We start from the raw sequence: 24054 nt of genomic DNA, 5'->3' as shown, positions 1-24054 counted from the left end.
TCAGGCGCAAAAAGAAAAATGATCAAAACCATCTTACATATCTCATCTGCACCGATAAACAGAAGAGCCCGCCCAGCCAGGTGATACGCCCGGGGAGCGCCTCGGGAAAAGGGGGTATTGACGTCTTTATATGCGAGCCCATAACATTTCAATCCGTCAGCTTCAGTCAGTCAATCGTTCCTCCATGTCTTTTTTTCCTTCCTCCCTGGAATCCTTGCCTCTCTTTCGCTCTTTCAACAGTTTTCCAATCTTTACTCTTCTCATCGTAATGGCGTTTCTTGGTCACGCGGCTCTAAGGCGTCTTGGGGCGCTTCCAGTAGTATTGCTGCGTAAACAGGCAGAGCGTGTTAGCCGAGGGATTCAGAACATGAGCTAAATCAAGCCCCAAAAAAAAATCAATCAAGTCACGGCTCCCCATAGACCACCAACCTTGTGTTGTTTCCGACACGCCCGCAAGCTGGGCTTCCGCAGTCCGTCCACCACCGCCGCCCGTCGCTGCATGTCCGTGTCGTCCTCGGGGATGTAATAGTACTCGCTCTCCAGGGCCTTGCCGGCAGCGTCCTTGCCCTGACGCTTGATGATGCCGATGCAGGGCGTCGTCTCGATCAGCAGCCTCAGGGCGTCGCGGGAAATGTCCTTGATCTGCTCGGCCGGCAGGTTGTGCATGATGGTCGACAGCGGCGTCGAGGACAGCCGGGAGAAGGCGAGCTGGTTGACGACGTGGTTGGAGATGGCGGCGTCCGCCTCGGACGGGACCCTGGTCGGCTCCTCTTCCTCGTCCTCCTCTTCGTCCTCGTCCTCCCTGGCTTCGACTACTCCTTCCTCTTCTTCTTCTACTTCTTCTTCTTCTTTCTCATCCTCCTCCTCCTCGTCCTTTGGCTGACGGCGTTTGTCCTCAATCGTCACCTTCTTCGACTTGGGTTTCCGGAGACCGGCCTCGGCGTCCTTGTCCTCGGAGCTCCGGCCCAGCTTGCTCGGCCGAAGCGTCTCAGACGAGCCCTTGTTCAGGGATCGCTTCGTGACGCGAGGCGACTTTGTCGTAATGGACGCGAGACGCGTCGAGATGTTGGCGCCGTACGGGCCAAAGGAGAGGACGACGGGATCGTTTTCCTCATCCGGGTCGCTCTCGTCGTCCTCGCCGGAGCCCTCGTCGCTGGAGAAGCTGGCGGTGGCCTCGGTGCGCATGCTGGCGGCCATGTCCGGGTCCTCGCGGTCGTCAGAGTCCGGCATGTAGTCGTCGTCGTCGTCGTCCTCGTAGATCTGGATGCCGGCGTCGTCGTCTGCTGCTACCACAGACCGCCGGCGAGGGGCCGGCGTGGGACTGTCGGGCGACTGGATGCGCGCGGCCCTCCGCAGGGGGGACGCCTGCAGATTCGCGGTCGAGGCGGCGCGCGTGCCCGCGGGCGGCGGCGAGTCCTCCCAGCTGGCATCGGACAGCAGGCCGTTGGCGTCGGCGGCCGAGGAGCTGCGCTTGGGCCACTGGATCAGCACGCGGGCGTCGTGGACGTCGACCATGATCTCGGTGCCCTCGGTCTCGCTGGTGAAGCTGTCGCCCTTGAGCAGCTCCCAGGTGCGGCCCTGGCAGTGCAGCTTGAGCCCGTTCCAGCCGTTGCAGGTGATTTCAATCTTGCTGGCCTCGAGCGGCGTGGCGGCCTGCACGTAGCGCGCGCGGACATGGACGCGCGAGATGAGGCGGTTGGCCGACAGCTGGAAGTGCGACGAGTTGGACGAGCGGCCCATGAGCAGCGTCTCGCCGTTCTCGTTGAGCTCAATCGACGGCACGGCCGACAGCGGCGCGCGCTCCATCAGCCCGATGCTCATCTTGTCACGCAGCGGCGAGCTGGACAAGATGCCGGTGCTGGACGTGGGCACGGGCGTGGGATACCGCAGATGGGCGCCTGTGCCCGAGCCGGTGCCGACATTCTGGCGTTTGGACGGCCGGGGCAGGCCGGGCGAGGACGAGAGAGGCTCAAAGGGCGGCAGCAGGGACGGGGGCGGGCGTTTGAGGGGCGAGCCTGACGGCGATGCAGTTGACGATGACTTTGTTGTTGTTGTTGTGGTTGATGATGATTCAGTTGCCGAAGCTGCAGCTGCAGCGGGAGCTGATGATGACACTGTTGACGAAGCCGATGCCGATGCCGATGCCGATGAAGCGGCCGATGAAGCTGATAGAGTCGACGAAGCTGCTGCTAGTGTCGGGGCGGGGAGCGCTGGTTCGGCCGCGGGCCCTCGCGTCGAGTCCATGGTTCCCAGAGTGGTGAATGAAGCCTCACGCGATCATTCCCCAGCGCCAAGTCCAGCGGCAGTCTGTTGTTTTTCTCTTGGGCTTCTCGTGTCCTCCCTCCGCCGGCAGATGCTCGAGTCTCGCCCAGGGCCGCTGTGCAGCTCGCAAGAATCGCGTCGACCGTGCCGTTGTTTTGGTCTCCTCTTTTCAGTGCTTCTCTCTTCGTGCACTACTGCACCTCTCGGCTGCCCTCCCCACTTACAAACACGCCCAAGCCAAACGCTGGATAACACCCGACCTGATGCTGCTGTGCTGATTCGCGGTACACGATTGGCTGGCGGCGTTGGTCGGTCTGTTGTCCTTTTTGCTTTCTTCTTTCTGCTCCCTTGCTCGACCAAATGCGTGTTGCTCTGTGTTGTTTATCCTGTTATATACCTAGACACCCTTCCTTGGTCGACTGGAAGGGGTGTTTTTGTCGAGTAGTAGTATGTAGATTGAAGGCTGGGGGGGAGAGGCGAAGGAAGAAGGAGAAAAAGAGCGACTCGAGGCCCGGCTGCCTTTTTGCACCCACATGCACACAACACACACAAACACACGCACACACACACACAATGACCAAGAGGCCAGACGTGGGTTCAAGTGTTGCGAAGGGGTGAGAGGCAGAGACCAGGGCTTGGGCTGAGGCGGTATTTAAACGAGCGGAGAAGGGGAAGAAAAAAAAAGGCCCAGAAACACGAACCTTGAACGCGCGCGACTGGAGACGCATCGCATCGCGTTGGCGTTGGCTGGCGTTTGGCAGAGGCTCTTGGGCTAATACTGAGGTGCGGCTGGGGGCTTGTTTGTGCCCCGGAGGTACCCGTGGACCGCTGAAAGGGCCGCTGCAGCGCAACGGTTTGGAGGGCTGCTCCAGCGGTGCTCCAGCGGTGCTCCAGCGCGTGGCAGGTGCCGCGGACGCTGTAGCAACGGCGCTTGGGGCGCTGAGGGCCAGGGAGCAAGGTGCTACAGGGGAGCACCCGACGCTCTCTTGGGGGGGGCGCTGCTATGGCGACCTGGGCGATGAAGCGGGCTGGCGGAGGGGCATGGACAGGGGCTGTACATGCGCGATACATGGGATTGGATGTCGTACATTTCAGACCAGCCCGACCTCACACACAACGCAGCGCTTGCCTCTAGTAGTAATACTTCTGTCTCCAAAGCGAGGGCTTAAGCTCGCTTTTCTGCTCTCTTAAATTCATCCGAGAGACGCATGGCATGAGCTAGCTTTGCGTCTTTGCCGGCTTTGTATGGACTACTATTACGCCGGACGATGCATGGGGGAGGGTGGGCATTTGTGGGCATGGAGCCAGACTGCTGCAGGTTTCTCGCTTCAAAAGGGCCCATGTTTGTGCATTGGTTGTGCCGTGGCCACGATGCAATCGACTGACTGACTGGCTGCACGAACTGGACTGGATTACGCACAGGCACGGCATGTCAGGCTGCAATCGGCGATGGAGCGATTCTCTTTTCGTGGTGCTTTTGCCCTTGGCCATCTACTAATTCTTCTCTAATAGATATCGATATCGCTGCTTTGTACGCTTCCATGTGGATGGATCATAAGTAGGTACCTAGGAGGTAAGTAGGTAGGTAATAGAAGCTGATGACCATCTCCCTTGATTACACCAAAATGCATGTCCTCGCACCTCGGCTCGCTCACAGCATCTCCGTCCCTCCTCCCATGCCATTCCTTTCTTACCTACATGTACACAGCGTCGGATCCGGCAGCACAACCAGCCACTCCCCCATTGGGCGCTGCATGATTACACGTATCGACACGCCATAGGAGCATCGCCGTTCCGCCGTTCTAGTATGTACATACTTTACAACCTACTGACCTTTAGGTATATTTGGCTGCTTAAGCTGCTGCAACGGTGCAAGCACACGTGCTTACCTTACCTTATGTGTATGAATATGTACTTGCATTTGCCTTGCGTGTACATTACATTAGCACCAGACATCACTCAACCTCCCTGTCTCCAGGTCCACGCACTTCATATGTAATACTACTACCTACGTACTAACTACCTACAGAGCTGCCATCATTGGCACGAGCAAAACACGCCAAAAACGCTCGTCCTCGTCCGCAATATCTAAGCAGCCAATTACGTCCGGCTGAATGTTTGTAATTTCCATCATTGAAAAAAAGACGCTGCGCTTGTCCAGCCTCCTCCTCCGGCCGGGGCCCAGCCAGTCCCGTCACGTCTCCACCTGCACCTGGGACCTGGACCGCGTTCCTCACATCAAGATGCAAGCTGTTTAAAATTTTCGTCAAGGCTGGGCTCTTGTTTGATTATTATTCTTTCGTCTTCTTTCTTTTGTCCCGTCTTCCCAGTTGGTGTGGCCCCTTGTAAAAGAAAGACAAGACGCCGGCGCAGGCAGGTTGGGGGGGGTTTGGGATCCCTGTCCGACGTCAGGAAGAGCAACTCCGGCGACATGCAGGACGTCCGGGTACGACTCTGCGCTTGCTGATGGCACGGGAAACATGTCCACACTGGTAGCACTACGTAAAAAGGGCGATTCATATTCTGTCTTGCCGTCATCTTTGTAAAATTACCATTGTAGAGTTGGGACTAGCATGTACATGTAGTATGTACGGATCGCGTTCCATCCTCGGCTGGCCCTCGCGACCCATCTCTGACTGGCCGCTCTGCAGCAATTGTCCACGTCAAGCCGCCTCTGAAGAGGTATTACATCTACGTTGCTGTTGATTCTCCCTACCTACATAGGCTGACATGAGGATTTGGCGCTCTGGGCTTGGATTTGCACGCTCAAGGGCAGCCCCCAACGCTACTCGTTCTCCGTGCATTCCTGGCATGTGCGTGCATACATACTACATGTAGGATATCAAGCATGTCGCATATCATGGCGCACTCTTACTCGTTGCTGCGGCCGAGGTCTTGCATCCCCCGGTCTGAGCCGACCTGCAACACCCAAAATTTCAGGCAGACATGCATTGCCGCCAGCACATGACGGGCTTTGCGCACGGGGTGCGTGCATGGTTGCTTCGTACATGGGCGAGCACATGCGAAATTTATTGTGGTGGTTATAGGTTAGCAGGTTGTCGCGAGAATGCAGATGTGCAGACGCGATGCGTGATGCGCCGTAACCTGGGGGTTAGGGTAGTAAATTTAGCGGAGATGTGAAAAGGATGCTCTCTGGGTAAGATGTGACCTGAGTTGATATGAAATGCTCCTTGTTGTGGAGGGTTGAGGCAGATGTTGATTAACGTTGAAGTAAAGTATCGACTCTTTGGCCGCTTATATGACGTCGAAGCTAAGATACAGATCGATTTGAGGTACCTATCTACCTACCCAATATCTATAGCCATAGATCAGTCTCTTGTATCGAAGGGTGCACTCCCCAAAAGATGAGACTACATCAATCGAGCCAATTGACATGTTTCCTGCCCAATTGCATCAACACAATACATGCTCTCTCCCGCCGCAACTTCTCAAACCTTGCAGCATCACAAACATGAACGCTCGAAGCCATTCAACGTCGCCAAAAGAGTGGACCCTGCGAATCTTCCGCTCCGGCCGCCGTCCGTCTTCCGTGCCAAGACCGGCAACCGGGACTTGCATATTCCGAACGCCGTACCTTTGTCGCACCTTGCCGGAATTTTTGCACCTTACCGGAAAAAGTTGGCTTCCGGGGGGATTTTTTTTTTTTCTGTTTGCATGTTCCAGATCTTATCGCAGCCGTTGGGAAGTGGTGATAATTTGCAACTACCTGCTATCACCTCGACAGCGACATCCTTTCTTTTCATCGTCTCGTCTGTTCTTGTTGTTCCAATTGTTTCATAGACGAAGCAAAATGGCTCCTTCAAAAGAAGTTGCCGCGGTCGGCTCGAATGCCGCGGTCACCATTGATCATGCCCAGGTTTGTCCAGCGCCCTCGAGCTTCATGCCGACAAAAGAGATAGAAAAAATTCAAACAATCACCGGCAGCATCAGATTTAGATATCAGAACTGGCCAATTGCCCAAGCTAACCACTCTCTGAACCACCCCAAAACAGACTCTCAAAGCCTCCAAAGCCCTCCTCGCACACATCAAAAAGGCCGCCAAGGAAAAGGCCGAGGCCTCGTCCAAGCGCAACCTTCTCGAAGACGACGACGGCGACTCGGAAAAGACAATCTGGCTGACGCTCACGACCAAGCGCCACATCTCCGACAAGTCCCGCCTGCAGCCGGGCAAGATCCCGCTGCCGCACAGCCTCAACGCGTCGCCCGAGACGACCGTCTGCCTCATCACCGCCGACCCGCAGCGCGCGTACAAGAACATTGTCGCCTCGGACGAGTTCCCCGCCGAGCTGCGCAAGAAGGTCACGCGCGTCATCGACGTGACCAAGCTCAAGGCAAAGTACAGCCAGTACGAGGCCCAGCGCAAGCTCTTTTCCGAGCACGACGTCTTCCTCGGCGACGACCGCATCATCAACCGCCTGCCCAAGATCCTGGGCAAGACCTTCTACAAGACGACGCTCAAGCGCCCCGTCCCCGTCGTGCTCAAGCCAAAGGCCCGCAAGGTCGACGGCAAGCGCGCCAAGCCCCAGAAGAAGGAGGGCGAGGTCAACGCCGGCTCGCCCGCCGAGATTGCAAAGGAGATTGAAAAGGCCCTCGGCTCCGCCCTCGTCAGCCTGTCCCCGAGCACCAACACCGCCGTCCGCGTCGGCTTCTCCGACTGGACCGCCGAGCAGCTGGCCGCCAACGTCGAGGCCGTCGCCGGCACCATTGTCGACAAGTGGGTGCCGCAGCAGTGGCGCAACGTCAAGGGCATCTACATCAAGGGGCCCGAGACGGCCGCCCTGCCCATCTGGCTGACCGACGAGCTCTGGCTGGACGGCAAGGACGTCATCGCCGACGCCGAGGGTGAGGCCCGCGCCCTCAAGGCCGCCGAGAAGGCCAACATTGGCAAGAAGCGCAAGACGGTCGACGGCGAGGAGCAGGCCGAGGCCCCCGCGGCCAAGAAGGCCAAGAAGGCCACCAAGGAGGACAAGGCCAGCGCCGCCAAGGCCGAGAGCAACGACGACAAGCTCGACAAGCAGATCTCGGACCGCAAGCTGAGGCTACGCAAGGCAAAGGCTACGGCCCAGAAGGCGGCGGAAGAGTAAATGCTTGAAAAGACGAAAAGAAAAGAAACTACGGGGAAAAAAAGACTCGGGGCTTGGGAGGGTCAACTTGCTTTTGTTTGCGACATGGAGAGATTCCTTTTACATCATTGATCTGTGTGTATATGCGCATAATAGGATGATTAGGTACCTTAGATATCTGGCACCGGCGTTGCGGCGTACTCGATGGCTACTACGAGAAGAGAGGAGAGCAAAATATGAGATAGAATGGCCATCTTTCATTGGAAACGATACCAGTTGCACCTCCCGGGTTGGTCACCTGATACTTACCGTGTGCTGGCAGAGACACTTTGTTCCTCCAAGGCATCGCATTTTAATTCAGGAGAGTGGCTATCCAGCAGCCCAGCAGAGGAACGAAGGACCACACAAAGAGAAGAAATAAATCAAGGGCGATTGGCTCCACTAGAGCTCCTCTTGCCACAAGCCCGCCACGACCTTGGGCTCTGGGGCAAAGGTCTTGTTCATGGGGCCCAGGAAATCCGACATGGCCTCCTTCAAAACATCGACTGTGATTTGCATGTGCTCGCCTGTGATGGATCGGAATCGGAGGCCGCCCTTTTCGTCCAGTTGGCGAAGGCCAAGCCAATCCTCCTTGTACTGGGTCTGTTTCCGTAGGGGCGTGATTTCCGTGCCGTTGACCTCTGTGAACCACGAAGTCTGCTTGGGGATGACGGTCGTGTCGTCCTCGAACAGATACATGACAAAGTTTGCCAGGCTGGCAATGTTCTTCTTGTACTGTTCGTTCTTGACCGGCCGCTCGTTGTTGATGTCGGCCAAGAAGTTGGAACTTTGGAGATACGAGTCGTAGTTGGTCAGGTCGCGGTAGTACTGCGCAGGCACCAGGCGGCTCTGCACGAAGTTGCTCCAGGTGTTGAACTTGAGCAGAGCCATGGCCGTCTTGCACAGGTAGTCTGTGCTGCCGCACGTCTTGAACTCGGAGATGCCGTTGTGCTGGCTGCCAAAGGTGATGAGGCTTCGGATGGGAGGCTTGTTGCACCGCTCGACGTAGCCGCGGAGGAACTGGCCGCCCTGCGAGAAGCCGATGGCATCGATGGCGGGTGCGGTGGACAGGATCGGATGTGCGGCCAGGGTGTCGCAGACGAACTGAAGCTGCTCGGTCACGTTGCCGAAGAACGTTGCTGACCGGTCCGCGTTTGCGTCTGCGCCGACGGCGATGGCGTAGGCAAATGTCCCGGGATGGATCTCGTCTGCGAGCAAGCCGACGTCCTGGATGCCTTCGGAGTTGTACGTGTCGCCCAAGCCGTGCCAGATGACCAATGGCAACGGCGTATCATCTTCTGGCTCGTCTGTGAAAGGGTGCGGGAGTCTCCAGGCGAGTGTGGAATGGGCCAAGAGGGCCGTCGCCAACAGAGAGGGAGCCGGACGCATGGTAGCGGAGGCCTCGAGGAGTCGAGACACTGATGGATGGAAAGTACTGTTGCTGGATGGGTGAGACCTCTGAGATGTCTTGTATGATCAATGAGAGGCGGATGATGGAGGGAGTCAAGATGACGAAGCAGAGGAGATGGATAAGGTGGAGAGATAACAAGAGGATGGGAGACGCTGATGCCGATGGCAGGGGCGAAGCTGTCGCGGCTTCCTGACATGCGCTCGCGTCGTAATCGCTGCTGACTAACACCCGCTGTAGTCAGTCGCTTCCCCAGAAACTCTAGGCTCCAGGCATGGGGCAGCTGATGAGGATCGCTATACTACTAATACTGGAAGAGGCGCCTACATCTATGGATATGAACTGGTGCTCCGGTTGAAAGAGTTGAAGCATTGACACATTGACACAGTACAATCAGAAGCAGAGAAGATGCAACCGTAGGTCCAGAGCAAAGAAAGTTGGACTGCTAACCGCGCCGTTGGACGAATCGCTTGCAGACAACTTGCCCCTCGCCGTGATGGCTGAAACTGGAGTTTCAAGTCTCCTGTGCCGGCGATTGCGCTTGGGAGTCCAACTGCATGCATGAAACTCAGCCTTGTAGCGTCTGCATAGGTAAGGTAGAGCAATCGGCGACCATTAGCACATGGATGTTTCAAGAAGCGGCCGAATAGGCCAACTTCAGCTCTCAATAGCGTCTGTTCTTCAGCCGCACCCCTGAATCGCTGTTTCAACAGCTTAAAGGAGGGCCTCGCCCACCGTGGTGATGTCGATACTACCTGTAGTAACTCGCTCCTCTCTGTTCTTCATCCACTCTCTACAAATTCATTCTTGTGAGCAACTCGCAACATAATCGGCGTTTCTTCCACTCAATCAATCTTCATACAATCCTACGCTGGACGGCACCGATACCCTTACTCTCCTGGTGCATACCTGCATATATATCCAATTTCAGATTCCCAAACCCAAGCTGAGCTTGCTCCATCTCTCGACAACGAACCTCGGCCCAGCTCAGCTCGAAACACCATGCAGCCGTCTACCCTCTTCCTGACCGCCCTCGCCTCTGCCTCGGTGGCCATGGGTCTCCCGTTCAACCTCTTCCGACCAAACTTCTCAGGCGGCTCCGCACCCGTGAGCAATGCGCCAGCTGTTCCGCAGCTTACCCCCTCCAGCTAAGACTCGGACGCCAATTCTCGGCAGTGGCCATCCAGCATCGGGCGGATTTATGTTTGGTCTTGAATCACCACTATTGATAAGAGCAAAAGAGACATTCTCCCTCATACCACTGGTGCTATCTTTATCTGGCATTGCCATGCGCCTCTGCTTCAAGTATCTAGATTATACACCAGGGGTTAATGAGTGTGTATTCATGGCCGTATAGCCCTGAATTTATAGCCACTCCCTATTCTACGCTTGCTGGTAAACGTGAGGCTGTCAAATGCTTCACCTTTTTTGTCAGAGCTGGCTTGGTTAGCAGATTGGCTTGGAAGGGTCTCGTCTAGGTAGTTTCGTGCACAACAAGTGTAATGATTGTAATACGAATGTCGAGAATCTCCATGAGGCGGCGAATAAGCATGGACATGGAAATATAGGTATCAAATACCCCCGTGTACATACAATCTATATATTTTCGTCACAAGCTCTTGTGCTGTAGAAATTGACCCTTCGACATGTGGTACATTGACAGCCTGCGTCATCACGCGGAGCCGATCCGCGCCCTAGCGGATTCAATTGCGCGCCGGAAAAGCTGGTGCATGTGCAAAGTACCTAAGCTTACCTCTTATTTATCATGGGTGTAGCACAAGCACAAACTTTGAACATCAGCACCACTGTTTGACGACACCACCTCGCAATGGCAGCGATCTAGAATTTCTGTAGACGAGCTGTGGACGACGATTATCTATTCAGTGGAAGCCAATCGCGCCGAACGAAGCTGCACGCCCTCCCTCAAGCTCGAGTCCCACGACCACGAGCTATTCATCAACGGCTGGCAAGGCCTCGAACAGCTCTCGTTCTCTCCCTCTCCGCCCATTCCTCCATCTCCCAGCCACTCAGCCATAAACCATGTCTCCTACCGAACCCGACGCACCGCCGACCGCCTCAAATGGCGACGCAGCAGGTCGCATCGGGCCGCACCCCGGCTACATCTCCAGCTCGAACCAGTACGCCTCGGAGCTTAAGATACGGCGCATGCTCCGGGAGAACGGCTGCGACCCTGCGCGAGAGGATAACTACCGCTTGCAGGGCGTCCAGCTCATAGACACCGTGAGGCAACATCTGAATCTGTGCGTTCGCGTCCCTGCGTGGCCCTCTGGAGCCTCTGGATAGAACTGACCCTTGGGTGGAAAAGCCAGGCCGGTGCGGACGTTTGACACGGCGTGCACGTACTTTCACAAGTTCCGACTCAACTTCCGAGACGCCGAGTATAACTACCAGGACGCGGCTCTGGCGTCGTTGTTCGTCGCGTGCAAAGTCGAGGATACGATCAAAAAGTCGAGGGACATTCTCGCCGCAGCTTACAATGTTAAGAACCCTGACAAGCCTGCGGCGTCGGATGACAAGGTACGTGGAGATTGAGTCTTCTTGTCTTTGTCCAAAGACCAACCATGAGGGCAGATATTCGAATCACCAGGCAAAATCATCATTGGACTCGAGCGCCTGATCCTCGAAACGATCGGCTTCGACTTTCGCACTCGGTACCCCCAGAAGCTGCTCGTCAAGGTCGTGCGTAGCATTCTCGGCCGCGAGGCAGGCGAGTCCTTCTTCAAGATTGCCTACGCCATGAGCATCGACATGTACAAGACGTTTGTGCCCATCAAGCGCACCACCTTCTCCATGGTAATGGCCCTGGTAGAGCTCACGGCTCGCATGACGGGCCAGCATCTGGACGCGGTCAAGGAGTTTGCGGCGCGGCGGCCACAGTACCATCGGCCGGCCGTTCTCGAGACCATGCTCGATATACTGGACCTCTATGTTCAATACCACAAGTCGACCAAGGTGGGCACGCAATTTGACCTGAACCGCTTTATGGACATCAAGATTGCCCTCAACACGGAGCTCGAGAAAGACTTCATCTCTCGGCACATGTACCACTGCAGTCGTTGCGAAAATGAGGACCCGACCCCCGTCACCCCCGGCTCTGCCACTTCACCCACAGCAACATCGTCTGCGTGGCCGGGCGACCTATCTATGAGACGAACGGCTCGCGGCCAGGATGGCACCATGCGGTTCGTGTTCGACCCCGAGGCTGCCCGAGAAGAGCAAGACACAGTAGCGCCTTACTTTACCGAAGAGTTTGAGGAGTACGAGGTCGAAGTGGAAGAGCCCATACCGCCACCCAGACATGAGCATGATGGAGGCGGACGAGGGGGATATCGCGGACACGGTCACGGGCCTCGAGATCGGAGTGACTACAGGCGGGGAGGCTCGTATGGGGGCGGATACAGAGGCGCGGACAGGCACTATCGGGGGAGAAGATATCATTGATTCATGACCCATGACTGGTTGTTGAGTGTCATCAATGTCGGTCTGCCTTGGTTGGCGGATGATTATGTAGAAGCTCTATGTGAGACGATAGATGTGTTTAGCAGGCTTCCTAGCAAGGACATGAAACGCTGACGCACACATCAAACAAGCCTGAGACTTTTCTCGTAACAAAAATAACAAGCATCGTGATGCTGATTGATGGACGACAGCTAGAAGAGAGATAAGGCAGAGCGCATCACGAAACAAAGGGGTAAAAAAGGTCAAAAAAATTAGCCACCCGAAATCTCAATCATATGACTTGAATATAGGAAAAGCCCGATGCGGGGGTCGAACCCGCAACCTTGAGATTGCATCAGAACGTGTTCTCGATTAAGAGTCTCACGCTCTACCGATTGAGCTAACCGGGCGGTCACGTGACCTGGTTATTGACCAATCACGGGTCACCGATTGAGCTCGAGGCGGCTTGTTGACAAGAGAGTGGAATTTTGCTCTATAGCCTATTGGCCAAGGGCTGAATTTTCTCCACTTCATTGGGTGGGAGTCTCGCGCTCTCACGGAAAGAACCCGTTGCGACTTCTTGATTGCTCTTTGCTCCCGAACTTTGACCGATGTGCCGTCAGATGTCACGCGGCATAGATATAACCTAACCTGGTGTATCGGGGATTCTCTTTACGATTGAACGTCTAGAAGCTTTTTTAACGGGAAGCTTGTCGCGGTATGTGGTGAGGAAGATGCTTGCGTCGAGAAGTTGCGATATGGAAATAGGGACTGCGTCTATATATGTATGTACCTAGAGGAGGCAAGGAGGATATCTTGCTTGTGAGAGAGCCAGTACCTCAGGTGGGTATGGAAGGTTGGGGTAGGGGGTTCTGACAGGGAATATCCAAACATTACATCCGCCACCCGTCACTGCTGTTGCTCTTCATTATTCACGCCTGTTTTCATTGATCCTGGACATCTCTATCTGTTCCTCCAATGCGTGATCGAACACGAGCAGCAACACCAGCGATCATGAAGAGCGTTCTTCTTGTACCATTCTCAAATACGTAGTTCTAAATCTCCATGCTAATCGTCCAGTCCACACTGTCTATTTAGTACCGGCACTGAGCCTCCGCGGCAGCCCCCTCCGACCCGTCAGTCGTGGAGAGTGAGTGTCTTTACAGCATGTGGGTATTTATGTAGGTATTGCACGATCTGATACCTAAAGGGGAGTGGCTATCCAGAAACCCAAGTTCATATATACAGGGTCAACACGCTGGTAAGAGTAATCAGCTACCTTTCATTTCAAGACTCTCAAAGTTGCTCATGCAGAGATTAGAGAGAAGTAGCGAATAGTAGCAGAGAGTAGATTCTCCTATAAATTTGTAGCAGCAACAGCAGCAGCAGCAGCAGAAATCGAGGTGTAAAGCTGACGGGATGCTGGATACCTACATGTAGGTAGCCATCCCCTAACTTAAGTACCTACCTACCAGATCTGGCTCTGCAGCGGAGGCAGATGTGGATCCTGCTGCCGGGTCCGAAGCTGTGGCGATCCGTGATCTCGTTCTCCGGTGAGTGGGGGCCTGACTTCCAGAGCCTGGTCTGGGGGATGGGGGCAACCACGGTGGCCGGCCTGGCCGAGGCGAATTTCCATGGTCCTGAGATCCCGACGGAGATCTAAAGGGGTCTTTCTACGGCAACATACACAACACGGCTTCCACGCCGGAAGTGTTGCCGTTACGGATTTTGATGGAATGAATAGGTCTTGAAGGAAATGGATGGGATGACGCGTTGATGGGTTGCACAGGTTGACACACTAGGAGGATGTGGGCGACACTTAGCTCTAACTGGCTACGTGGCCACACTCTCCACCACCTGTGAGACGCGGGCGCGTCGTGGACGAATTGTTCCGGATGCAATGAAACACTGATGACCCCCTGTCTCGGTCACCATGAAGGAGATGCAGGGGATTTCAGTGGAAAAGAGATCTTGACGCAATAATTGATCAAATTGACTAGCTAGTATGTGTGTGTGTGGAAGCAAGAGTCTGGATTCCTGGGGCCTCTACGTGGCTTTTTGTTGACCTTCCCTGGGGTTACGTGACCGACCTCTGTGGAAGGGGCTCTCAGCCTATTGATCTTGCCGTCCCATTCACTACCTACCTTACTTGGCGAAGAAAACTCCCAGCCAAGCCGGCAATTGAATTGTGAAAACGACGTATGTGCCCATGTTGCACGGTCTAGGTATGGAAGGGTGGGAGGCAAAAGGAAATGGATGCCCCTGTCTTTTGGCTTTGTCGTGACTTCCACGACGTCAAGGGCCGCATGAGGGGCCATGACACCTCTCGTCGCCCGGGGTCATGTTTGTCTTCCTTTTCCGCACACATTCGATACCAGCTGCGTACGTCAATCATTGTTGGCCTCTTCTGTTGGCCTTTTGCCGTGATCCTTAGAGCTCTGGATTCTCTCTTTTCTTGTCCATCAGTACCTACTCAACGGCACCATCCGAGTGTCCCCCCCTCCTCGGCCCCGGCCCCAACAATAGAGGGTCCTCCCGGCAGCCCTCCAGGAAACCAGGAGTGAGTTCTTGGTCATGACACACATAGACGTGACATGATATAACAAACCCCATTCACACATAGTCTTGAGGCACAAACACCTCAGAACACCGGCTCGCCAAGACGCCAGCTCTCCCTACCCACCTGGGGGCAGTTGTAAGTCTAATTATACTGTTCTTGTTCATATATTTGACTTTAGTACTAAAGGAAATTCATAGATAGAATACGGGGAGAAAGGAAGTTGCGGCGGTGGCAGCAGTTTTATGGTTATTCTTACTACCTATCTTGATGCTTTCTGGGGGTTTCAAGAACTCTGGTTACAACGAAGAACTCCGCACTTGTCAGGCTTATGAACGGCTCTTGATATTCGAATGGGACGTTGTGTGTGCAACCGGGATGGTAGTTTTCTTCTTCGGCCGAGGAAATGTTCGGATCCCAAACCCGGTTGACGCACGAGTTTGGTGTATCAGATCGATAAGGATTCTCTCTTTACGTCTACCTAGATTTATGAGGATATGGATGATGAGACCATCCACCAGTCGCGAACCGAAGCATTCCAACATGTCTAGAGGGAACATTATGATTAGGGCAATTAGGATGAATCATTCTGATGTGGATGAATTTGTGCAGGTAGCTGAATCAGATCTACCCTCTTCTACTAGGTCTATTAATCAGACATACTCTCTTCTATTAGATCGATCTCTCAGATATACCTACTCACTTCTATTAAGTCTGTCTATATGTACTCACGCAAGAAGTTGCGCCATGAAAGTTGACTTGTATCTACGTGCCAAGTAGGTACACAGTGACCGAACAGAGAACATGAGACTCAAAGCCAGCCATGACTGAAGTTCCAGCCGAGAGAGGGATTTAGGCCAACTTCTGGCAATCCACAAGACGTCTGGCTAGGTTACTTAATAGGTCAGAGGAGATGTATAGTCTCTAGAAACCGTACGATTCTCTTCTTAGCAATCATCATGCTGTCATGGTTGCATAATATTTTAGAGAGCAAGCAGAGACAATCATTGCTTTTAGTCTGAATTACGTCATGCTCTGAGATGTCTTATATATAAGAGCTGACTGACCGAGTGCATTATTATTTTTATCATTCCTGTAAATCCAGCACGATATCTGATTGTTGGAACCATCTAGTACTGCCAGTTACATATATCAACCACTACGACACAATGGGTTGCGATTGCGGATCAACTTGCGGCTGCAGCGGCCCCAGCACTTGTAGCTGTGGGCAAAACTGCCAATGCAAGAATTGCGGTGTAAGTTACGAGTCACCCCATTTGCCAAAAGGGAAGAAATCATTGACTCGAGATGTTGCAGCATTAATACCTAACGCAGTTGAAAAGCGGTAGGCTACATGTATCGTACCTATGGACGTTTGTGAATGACACGCTGCATCTACCTTCTCTTATACCAATGAGGCGGGGGTGATGTGTCTTTCACAAGATACCTGGGTTTCAGTCAACTATGATGGCTATTTCGTATGCCTTATAGCAGTCAATAAAATGTAGCTTAACGCTTTCATGCAAAACGCAATGGTCAAACGCAGACTGGAATTTCATAAGGCGATGAGATCGGTTACTTTACGTACACCACCTGCAAGTTTCCTAAGTAGGTCGCGTATGTAGGAAAAAGGCAACTGATGCTTATGATCGTTCTTGTACAAACATAATTGGAGGACACTTACAGCTGTAGCATCACCACGTTCCTGTCTGCCGCAGTGGGTTCGTGTAGCCGGAGGATTGCGCCGCAGAGGTGATATGTGTAGTATCCCTCCTGCTTATGTCGCCAGACAGTAATGGCAGCAGGTTTCTATACCGATTTTACGTCTAGAAGTTCAGTGGGGGACCGCAATGATGTCTGCATAAGGTATGATCAGATTTGGCAAGTTTCATGCTTCACGTTTGCTGATGACGGCAAGCAAGGTTGAGCCCCGAGATACTCGGGCCCCATCGTAAGCATTTTATCTCTACTATCTGTGAGATACTAATAATTGGAGGTAGAATCCTACCGTTAACCGGATAGATACGCGGGGGAGATCGGTGGAGTACATGTAGGGTGGTAATTATTTTCTGCAGGATGTCAAACATAGGGCGCAAGAGAAAGGCGTCGCAAGCCTCAAGGTGCTTTTGAGCGGCTGGAAGTGAACCCGGTTCTCGAAATCTCTCATGGGCGGCGGTCAACGCAGTGATTGCTCTATTGCCGCGTGTTGTGCTGGCTTTGTTACCATGCTCTACTCTACATCAAGCCGCCGTCAAGCACTGCCGATGCGCTGCTCGTTGGGATCATCTTCTCGTCGACAACCCAAGTAATATTATCGCAGGCTTGGAGAGAAACACCTCAATGATGGTCTGCGTTGGCGTAGCACGCTGATAGAGTAAGAAGACGATGCAAGAAACAGCATAGACATAGAGCTGCTAAGGCACCCGATGAACGCTCGTCTAGACTACATAGAGCAAATAACACGGAGAGGGGTTTTCACATAGACTTGCAATCAGTGGCCTTTCAATCCTCCCTCTTCGTCCACGGGCTCATAGCGTCCAGAAACCTGATATGCGCATCTGCATCCCCGGTCCTCTTCAGCACCTCCTTATACTCCTCGTCCCCCAGACGCTTGTAGAAGAGCAGGATGCCTGCCCACATGATATCAGTGTAGCTGACCGTATCTCCCATAAAGTAAGGCCCGGAGGGAGTCTCGTTCAGCAGCTCCGTGATCTGACGCGCAAACGGCTCCGCCCTGTCGAAAGCCCCGGGACCTTGGGTCTTGCTATATTCTTCCAGCGACATGCCCACGTCCTCCTCACGGGTGGCGTGGAAGTAGGGGAGGCTTCTCTGGCCGAGAAGGCGCTGCGCTACGAGCGGGACAAAGACTGGCCTGAGCTGGGTCATGAAGTTGATGAGGAGAGGCGTGAACCTGAGCTGCACGGGCGTGTTCAACGGGAGTTTGGGCTCTGGGTGCTTCTCATTGATGACGTCGGCAATCTTGTACGAGTCCATCACGTAGGAGCCGTCGGGCAGTTGTATGGCTGGGAGTTGATACTGGCGGCCTTCTTGGTTGGGAGGGACACTGGGGGGTTGTCAACTGATCCGTTATGTGTACACCGTTCCCCTGATCCAGCGTATTACTTACTGCGGTTCGAGTCGCGGCTTGATATCTGGATATTCAACCTGGCGTTGTGAGTATCACTTGTTCAGCGCGTCTATCCTGATCCTGCTCACCCATTCCGTCTTGTAATCGAGGCCCTTGTAGTTCAAGAGTAGCCTCGCTGTCAATCGCTGGTTAGCACTCTGAGTTTGGGGACATTCTTCACTGGACTGACTTACTCCTCCAGGTGTTCATCGACCAGCAAACCCGGGGTTCCTTGGTGGGGATGTCGAGGAGTGTGTAAGTGCCGGACGACATTTTGTAGGCTGCTGTTCTCTACGTAAAAGATTGGAGAAGCATGCAATTCCACATCAAGCTGAGGATTGGACTGATATATGAATCTGATAACAGTACTGAATCAGAGTGATGGTTGATAAACCCCTCGCGCGCATGGCCATGAATCCTTGCATCATTTTAGGCATAGTAGGCCCATAACTTACATGTATCCACGATCCTACGCTTCCCCTCACCTTTCGATCCGATCATGGAGCCAGGCTAGGGGACGAATGGAGTGACATGAGTCGCTGAGAATCGATCGACAGAAGTCGAGTCGTGGTTCTGGAAGTGTCCAAATGGGGGAGCTTACAAATGGCTCAGAGCGAAAACGATGCACACCAAACAACATTGGGAATAAGACGGGCAATACTGATGCCATCTTGAATTATCTCCTTCGAGATACTGATTAGCTGCATGTGATTTCCATTCTCTGTTTTCCCCGACACCCAAAAGATCATTGCCTTTTATGTGGTCAGAGCGTTGTCCTATGTTCTCAATCGGGCCATTCAAGCTGCTGCTTCGTCGACACTCCATCATCGCCATCTACCCTCTACCGATCGTGCTCTTCAAGACGCGGTGGACAAGCCGCATTCCTGCACAGGAACCTGCGTAGCCACAGCGTCCACATGCCCCCATTCTTCAGCATGGCCGTCGGTGAGATTGTTCAACGCATCCAAGGCAATGTTATAGCCGCCATCATAAGCGGCGTCAATGGCTAGGATATGGATGCTGCGACCTCCATACTCCAACCTGTGGCAAGTACCGCATGTGGTAGAGTTCCATTCAATGCCTTGGACGCCGCCAATGTAGGGGAAGTTGGTCACTTGCCCCTGAGTCTGCCAATGGAATCTTGTTATGATGCCATTGACACCGTCGGAGCACGATACACTAGCCAAGGGACGTGAGGCATCGTCATACCCAGTGTCGTACGAAACTGAACTCGTTAGTTTATCGTCCAGAGTCAAGTGCCGAGACTTTTCTTCATACCACGAGTGGCAGTTGTACCGGCGGCCAAAAGAACGGCCGTCAACAATTGGGCGAGTTGCATGTTAAGGATCCTTATATTTGAGCTTGTTGTAGAAATGCTGATGGAGATGCTGGAGAGTCTGGATAGCTCGAAGGGGTAAAACGGAAGGAATCATAGAGGACAGCCATCATTTTATAGCCGGATACTTCTTGACGAGGGGTTCCTCTCATGCCTCGAAAATGTCACTGCTACAAAGGGAGAGGGATCGCTCCTCTAGCTTGAGGCTTTTCTTCGCGGCCTTGTGTTTCTCCTAGTCGGTGAAAGATTGAGAGTCATGCTGGTACGATTCTTGGAGCATTCCCAGGCCTAAGAGGCGTTCGCCGAAGACGGCACAACGATGTGATATCGCCACGAGCCAACAATGCTGGTACCTCTTGAGGTCTAAACGTAGATATGTTTCTTTCTATTCGAGAACTCGTACTTATCGTGAAGGAGCGAGACTAAGACTCTGGGTCTATACGAGGGTGGCACAACCAGTACATGTGAAGATGCGGTGTCCTAGTCTTGGGGACATGATCATGTTGAGGGTAGTAAATTGAGACATTGATTTGCCCTGCATGAGACTTTGCTGCAAGTGCATGTACGTTCGGACTGTTTGTCGATTTCACGGGCGTATATCGTATCAGAGTGCATATACAGGGTTGATAGCAAAGTTTAGCCTACCGAAGAAACGCATTGATCACAGATTCTGGCCCAATGCATGTATACAGTTCCCCCTGGAGAAGAGAAACTCACAGAGTCACAAGTAATGCAGATTGGCGGTTCGATAGAGGGCCAGAAACCAGAAGATCGGGACTTGAGACATGTGAGAGACAACTGCATCAAAAAAGAGGACCATGCGATCTGAACTGAGACCATAGCCCCATAATCATACAAGTGTGTCTGAAGACTGGCCTATAGATAGCAGCTGAACAAAGCAGAAGACTGGACTAGAAACGCATAGTATAGCAGAGATTAGCCACGCCGGATCTTAGAAGAGAACGACAGCAATACCAGAAGAATGTTCCATAAGAGGCGTTACTCCAAGACCCTATGGGCAACACATAATGCACGCAACGCAGGCACTTGGTTGCGCCACGAGGGAAAGACGCCGAAAGTTTACGGCATTGAGGATGATTGCAACAGGCAAAACGTCACATTTACGAGCCCAATTGAATCCTCCGGACATATAAATATAGGAAGGTTATCTGGAGATTCTCGACCATTATATCTACCTACTTGAACAAAAATCTATCAAGCACATGTGCTCTCATCATCCTGCTAGTCATGTCAGCTCTCACGGCCACATCCGCCAACATGGACCTTGGAAAGCGTCTGGACAATCCTCCCTGCACGCACTACTATCCTTGCACGTGCCCTTTGCTCCCCCAGTACGCTCAACGGCGCGTGCTAAGCGACGACTGGTCACCAACATGGCCGCGAGAATTCCGTTTCCATGAAGATGATAACGCTCATATAGCCGCTCAGATGCAAAAGAAGCGTTGGCTATACGCGATGAAGAACATGAGGACCTTCATGACACATCTTCTGTTCAACACGCCTCGAACCCCTGAAGTTCCGCCCAAGACGCGATCTTTCCGATGGCTCATGTCGTCCCATCACGTTCCCCAGAACCACCAAGGCGGGCATCCACCTTGGCGCATGCTTGTGCAACATTTCTGCTATGACCTTCCTATGGAACTCAAGTGGAATCAGGATTCATGGTGCTTGAAGTCATGGAAACGCTGGCCAGTGTACTCAAAGATGTACCAACGTCCAACAAGTCCCGTGAACGCGCCACCCGAAATAACCTGCGCCAAACGACTGACCTTTTCGATGGTCACTGAAGAGACTCTTTTCAAAGAGACCCGGATCCTGAATGGACACTGGCTTGTCATTGTTTATATCTGGGCCACTGACGTTGAATGGCTAAAGAAGGCCAAAGTGTCGGATTTGGTTTCCTTCAGCAGTGTTATAGGGTGGGTTATCCGAAGACTGAACTCTCTTCGCTGCAGTGTTGCTGACAGACGCTCATATCTTGTAGCATACGCGCTTGGGAATGGGTCGACGCGGTTGACAGTTCCACAAAGAATCCCTATCTGTTCTATGAGCTTGAGCGAGAGGAAGACGGCACACTGAAGAATACGGTGTTCGGTGGACAAGCATACACACAGCATGATACGGTTCCAATAAAGCCAGGCGACCCTGTGCCGCCCAGGCTGGCTGGGATCCGCCGTCTACTGAACAAGGAAGGGCGAGAGCTGATTTGTGCTGAATGGGAAGAATTGGACGATTCGGGGAACCTGGTACAGTGAAGCAACTCAAGCGATCTCCCAGACAGAGATCATGTTATCTAGATGGAAACACTCATCCTCATATGGAATATACATGTCGTGACATGGAGTCACTCGCGATCTCATATAGGCCCAATGAAAACATAACATCCGAGCCAGAGCGAACTGCAAGTGCTGCCAAGCCCTACAACCCTATATGCTTCCTTCTTCTATGTATTTTGAATGATATTGGAGATGTAATATTTGCAATAACAGCACCTCCCATAAAGAGCTCCGGGAGCTTACGCAAACGCAGGATCAGGCCCTTTAGCAAGTCCGATATAAGTCTCCATCTGCATCCGCCACCACTCCACATCTTCCCGCCGGCTCATGAAGGAGATATAACCGCTTGGCTGAGTATTATTAGCCACAAATACATTGTTCGTGCCAGTCAAGGAAGTTCGAACAGACGGGCCACCGGACGCCGTAAGCGTCATCTGCCACTCGTTGCTCAGTAGAAAAGACATGAACAGCTTGGAACTCTCCGGGCGAGGCGTCGAGGCGAAGATTGCCGCTTGTTGAGCCCAAGTCATGAACTGATCCGGAGCCTCGGGCTGTGAGACCTGCAGAAAAGACGTCGATGGTGTGAATCCTCCCAGTGCAGAGAACGTCAGGACTCTTGAGCCTTTGCGAGACGCGTGGTTGCTGATGATTGCGCCTGTAGCGGCTGCGGCACCGCGCACCCACATGACGTCTTGTTTGAGCAGAGAGTCCAGCCACTGGAATCCGTATCGCTCGATGATGAGGGTGAAGAGATACAGGACGCCGTCATCGTCATTTGGGTAAGTGAGGACGAGTTTGCCTTTCCAGAAGGGGTCCAGGACGTCGGCATACGTCTTTGGCACCTGGTGCTTCTCGACAATGGTTGAATCATAGTAGAAAGGGCCAAATTGGTCTAAAGACAGCAACACGCGTGTTAGTACCTGTATGCATAGGCGTAGTGCTCATAGGAGGGGAAGACGCACTGTAGTTGACAGGCAGATACGCCCCGTCAATGTGTTTGATGGCCAGATTGATATCGCTGTAGTTGGCTGGCTTGTAATGCAAGAGACGCTGCTGTTTATCCCATCGAGGAAAGTCGTGCACCGTCTGCAAGAGGGCAACGTCGATGAACGGGTTGCCCTCTATGTAGCTTCGATCGATACGTGAGTCGGCATATTTGGACAAATCGGCCGTGATGTTGATGGCAACGTCGGGGAATCGTTGACGGAAAGCATTGAGCATTGGCTCAGCCGCTGCCTGTGCTGTTGCCTCACTTCATAAGTATCCAGTCTCAGCTGCATGGAGGAATACAGCTCGTACAACTACCGCCAAAGTAGACGTTCAAGATGCCGCGCTCATGCTTCGCACTCTGGTAAATCTCATCCAAAGACCTTGTCTCAATTTCTGTGCTATGAGATAGGACGCCAGTCGAATAGATGAGGCCAGCGCCCAACAGCGCAGACTGCAATCGCTTCAAAGAGAACATGGCGATGAAGGAGATGAATGAAGGAACCCGAGCCTTTCTGTGGTTGTTCAACAGCCCTCCATGGCAATGAGGCATAGTGATATTTACCTCCCCACGACATCGATCAACACGACGAGGCATCGACATCATCTCGATGTGTCAGAGCTGATTCAGGAGGCCATTGCGACTCCAATTTGTCATCTGCATGCGGTATGGACTCAGGACTTCCGCAATACCCGCCTTGACCCTTTGTAACATCTGTATAAGCCCGAGACAGGGGGTTTCTATCAGTCTACGTGCAGAAACCTGTAGACACAGGGCCTTTGATCCTCTACTAGACAGACCTAAGACTCATATATTATCTCGGCATATCGATCTCTATTACCACCCCATCTATGTACTGGGCTTAATCGCATCTGACCAGTATTTGGCTATATACTCTATATTGCTATTCCTGTAATAGCCGAGCCTTCATACCTCGCTTCCGCTACGGCCATATATAAAGGACGGTCTATTGTCATGATACAACACATTTATGCTACGTCGACTACAGACCGAAATGGCCGCGTCGTTTAAAACCTCCTTGCATGGAATCCGTCGCTGGGCTGGAAAGGCTTGCCAAACTACATAGCCCCAGGAGCAGATTATAGTAGCTTGACAAATCCCGATGGTCATCTTTCGGCCTCTCTGCGTATTCAACGCCTTTTACAAACGTGGCTGACTTGTTGTATTTCTTCGCAGAAGGGATCGCTTACGCCGCTGGAATTGCCGATCAGGGATGCCGGCTGCGACTCCGAATGGCTGACCGCTGGGTGATTACAAAGTACTAGTCTAGTACCGGCAATTGCAAGTCACAGACCCTGCTTGTCTGTCAGTGGTATCAAGAGGAATACTTGGATGTAATCTTATCAGATTACAGCCATGTCCCAAGAGCTCATAATCGGAGCTCGAGCTCGCCGTCAAGAATATTATCAGTATCAGTATAGACGCCCCAGATAGCACTGTGAATATGAGTAGAATGAGAGCTTATCGTGTACTCCA

The 24054-nt window shown here is 53.0% G+C and overlaps 9 protein-coding genes across 9 annotated transcripts; 4 read left to right on the top strand and 5 right to left on the bottom strand.

The window, feature by feature from the left end:
• Positions 1-45: 45 nt before the first annotated feature.
• TRIREDRAFT_81990 (uncharacterized protein) lies at positions 46-2787 on the bottom strand. The gene is made up of 3 exons (XM_006969134.1): positions 907-2787; positions 430-822; positions 46-325 (listed from the first exon to the last, which is right to left on the bottom strand). The coding sequence occupies exons 1-3, from the start codon at positions 2242-2244 to the stop codon at positions 293-295; spliced, it is 1764 nt and encodes a 587-aa protein (XP_006969196.1). The 5' UTR covers positions 2245-2787; the 3' UTR covers positions 46-292.
• Positions 2788-6044: 3257 nt separating this feature from the next.
• On the top strand, positions 6045-7361 carry TRIREDRAFT_52248 (uncharacterized protein; the record flags this gene model as incomplete). Its single annotated transcript, XM_006969187.1, has 2 exons — positions 6045-6139; positions 6276-7361. Coding segments are annotated over exons 1-2 (1152 nt in total), but the record flags the coding sequence as incomplete, so codon positions are not given.
• A 223-nt stretch (positions 7362-7584) lies between these two features.
• On the bottom strand, positions 7585-8774 carry TRIREDRAFT_81984 (uncharacterized protein; the record flags this gene model as incomplete). Its single annotated transcript, XM_006969133.1, has 1 exon — positions 7585-8774. The coding sequence occupies one exon, from the start codon at positions 8772-8774 to the stop codon at positions 7788-7790; it is 987 nt and encodes a 328-aa protein (XP_006969195.1). The 3' UTR covers positions 7585-7787.
• Positions 8775-9795: 1021 nt separating this feature from the next.
• TRIREDRAFT_111764 (uncharacterized protein) lies at positions 9796-10271 on the top strand (the record flags this gene model as incomplete). The annotated part of the gene is made up of 3 exons (XM_006969186.1): positions 9796-9900; positions 10107-10128; positions 10165-10271. The coding sequence occupies 3 exons, from the start codon at positions 9796-9798 to the stop codon at positions 10269-10271; spliced, it is 234 nt and encodes a 77-aa protein (XP_006969248.1).
• Positions 10272-10902: 631 nt separating this feature from the next.
• TRIREDRAFT_29568 (uncharacterized protein) lies at positions 10903-12084 on the top strand (the record flags this gene model as incomplete). Its single annotated transcript, XM_006969117.1, has 3 exons — positions 10903-11054; positions 11124-11335; positions 11381-12084. Coding segments are annotated over 3 exons (1068 nt in total), but the record flags the coding sequence as incomplete, so codon positions are not given.
• Positions 12085-13419: 1335 nt separating this feature from the next.
• Positions 13420-15360, top strand: TRIREDRAFT_111762 (uncharacterized protein; the record flags this gene model as incomplete). The annotated part of the gene is made up of 9 exons (XM_006969185.1): positions 13420-13433; positions 13501-13513; positions 13624-13688; positions 13728-13805; positions 14257-14263; positions 14478-14634; positions 14898-14947; positions 15014-15172; positions 15295-15360. 9 exons carry the CDS (start codon positions 13420-13422, stop codon positions 15358-15360), a joined length of 609 nt encoding a protein of 202 aa, XP_006969247.1.
• A 1951-nt stretch (positions 15361-17311) lies between these two features.
• Positions 17312-18209, bottom strand: TRIREDRAFT_81979 (uncharacterized protein; the record flags this gene model as incomplete). The annotated part of the gene is made up of 4 exons (XM_006969132.1): positions 17312-17873; positions 17937-17974; positions 18026-18072; positions 18131-18209. The coding sequence occupies 4 exons, from the start codon at positions 18207-18209 to the stop codon at positions 17312-17314; spliced, it is 726 nt and encodes a 241-aa protein (XP_006969194.1).
• A 382-nt stretch (positions 18210-18591) lies between these two features.
• Positions 18592-19326, bottom strand: TRIREDRAFT_123955 (uncharacterized protein). Its single transcript, XM_006969131.1, has 2 exons — positions 19215-19326; positions 18592-19161 (listed from the first exon to the last, which is right to left on the bottom strand). The coding sequence occupies exons 1-2, from the start codon at positions 19273-19275 to the stop codon at positions 18794-18796; spliced, it is 429 nt and encodes a 142-aa protein (XP_006969193.1). The 5' UTR covers positions 19276-19326; the 3' UTR covers positions 18592-18793.
• Positions 19327-21808: 2482 nt separating this feature from the next.
• On the bottom strand, positions 21809-23034 carry TRIREDRAFT_69486 (uncharacterized protein; the record flags this gene model as incomplete). Its single annotated transcript, XM_006969130.1, has 3 exons — positions 21809-22461; positions 22532-22801; positions 22860-23034. 3 exons carry the CDS (start codon positions 23032-23034, stop codon positions 21809-21811), a joined length of 1098 nt encoding a protein of 365 aa, XP_006969192.1.
• Positions 23035-24054: the final 1020 nt, after the last annotated feature.

The sequence above is a fragment of the Trichoderma reesei genome, assembly GCF_000167675.1.
Source record: "Trichoderma reesei QM6a unplaced genomic scaffold TRIREscaffold_29, whole genome shotgun sequence".
Classification (NCBI taxonomy): Eukaryota; Fungi; Ascomycota; class Sordariomycetes; order Hypocreales; family Hypocreaceae; genus Trichoderma; species Trichoderma reesei.
Note: the sequence above shows the minus strand (reverse complement) of the source record. Positions and strands in the feature narration are given on the sequence as shown.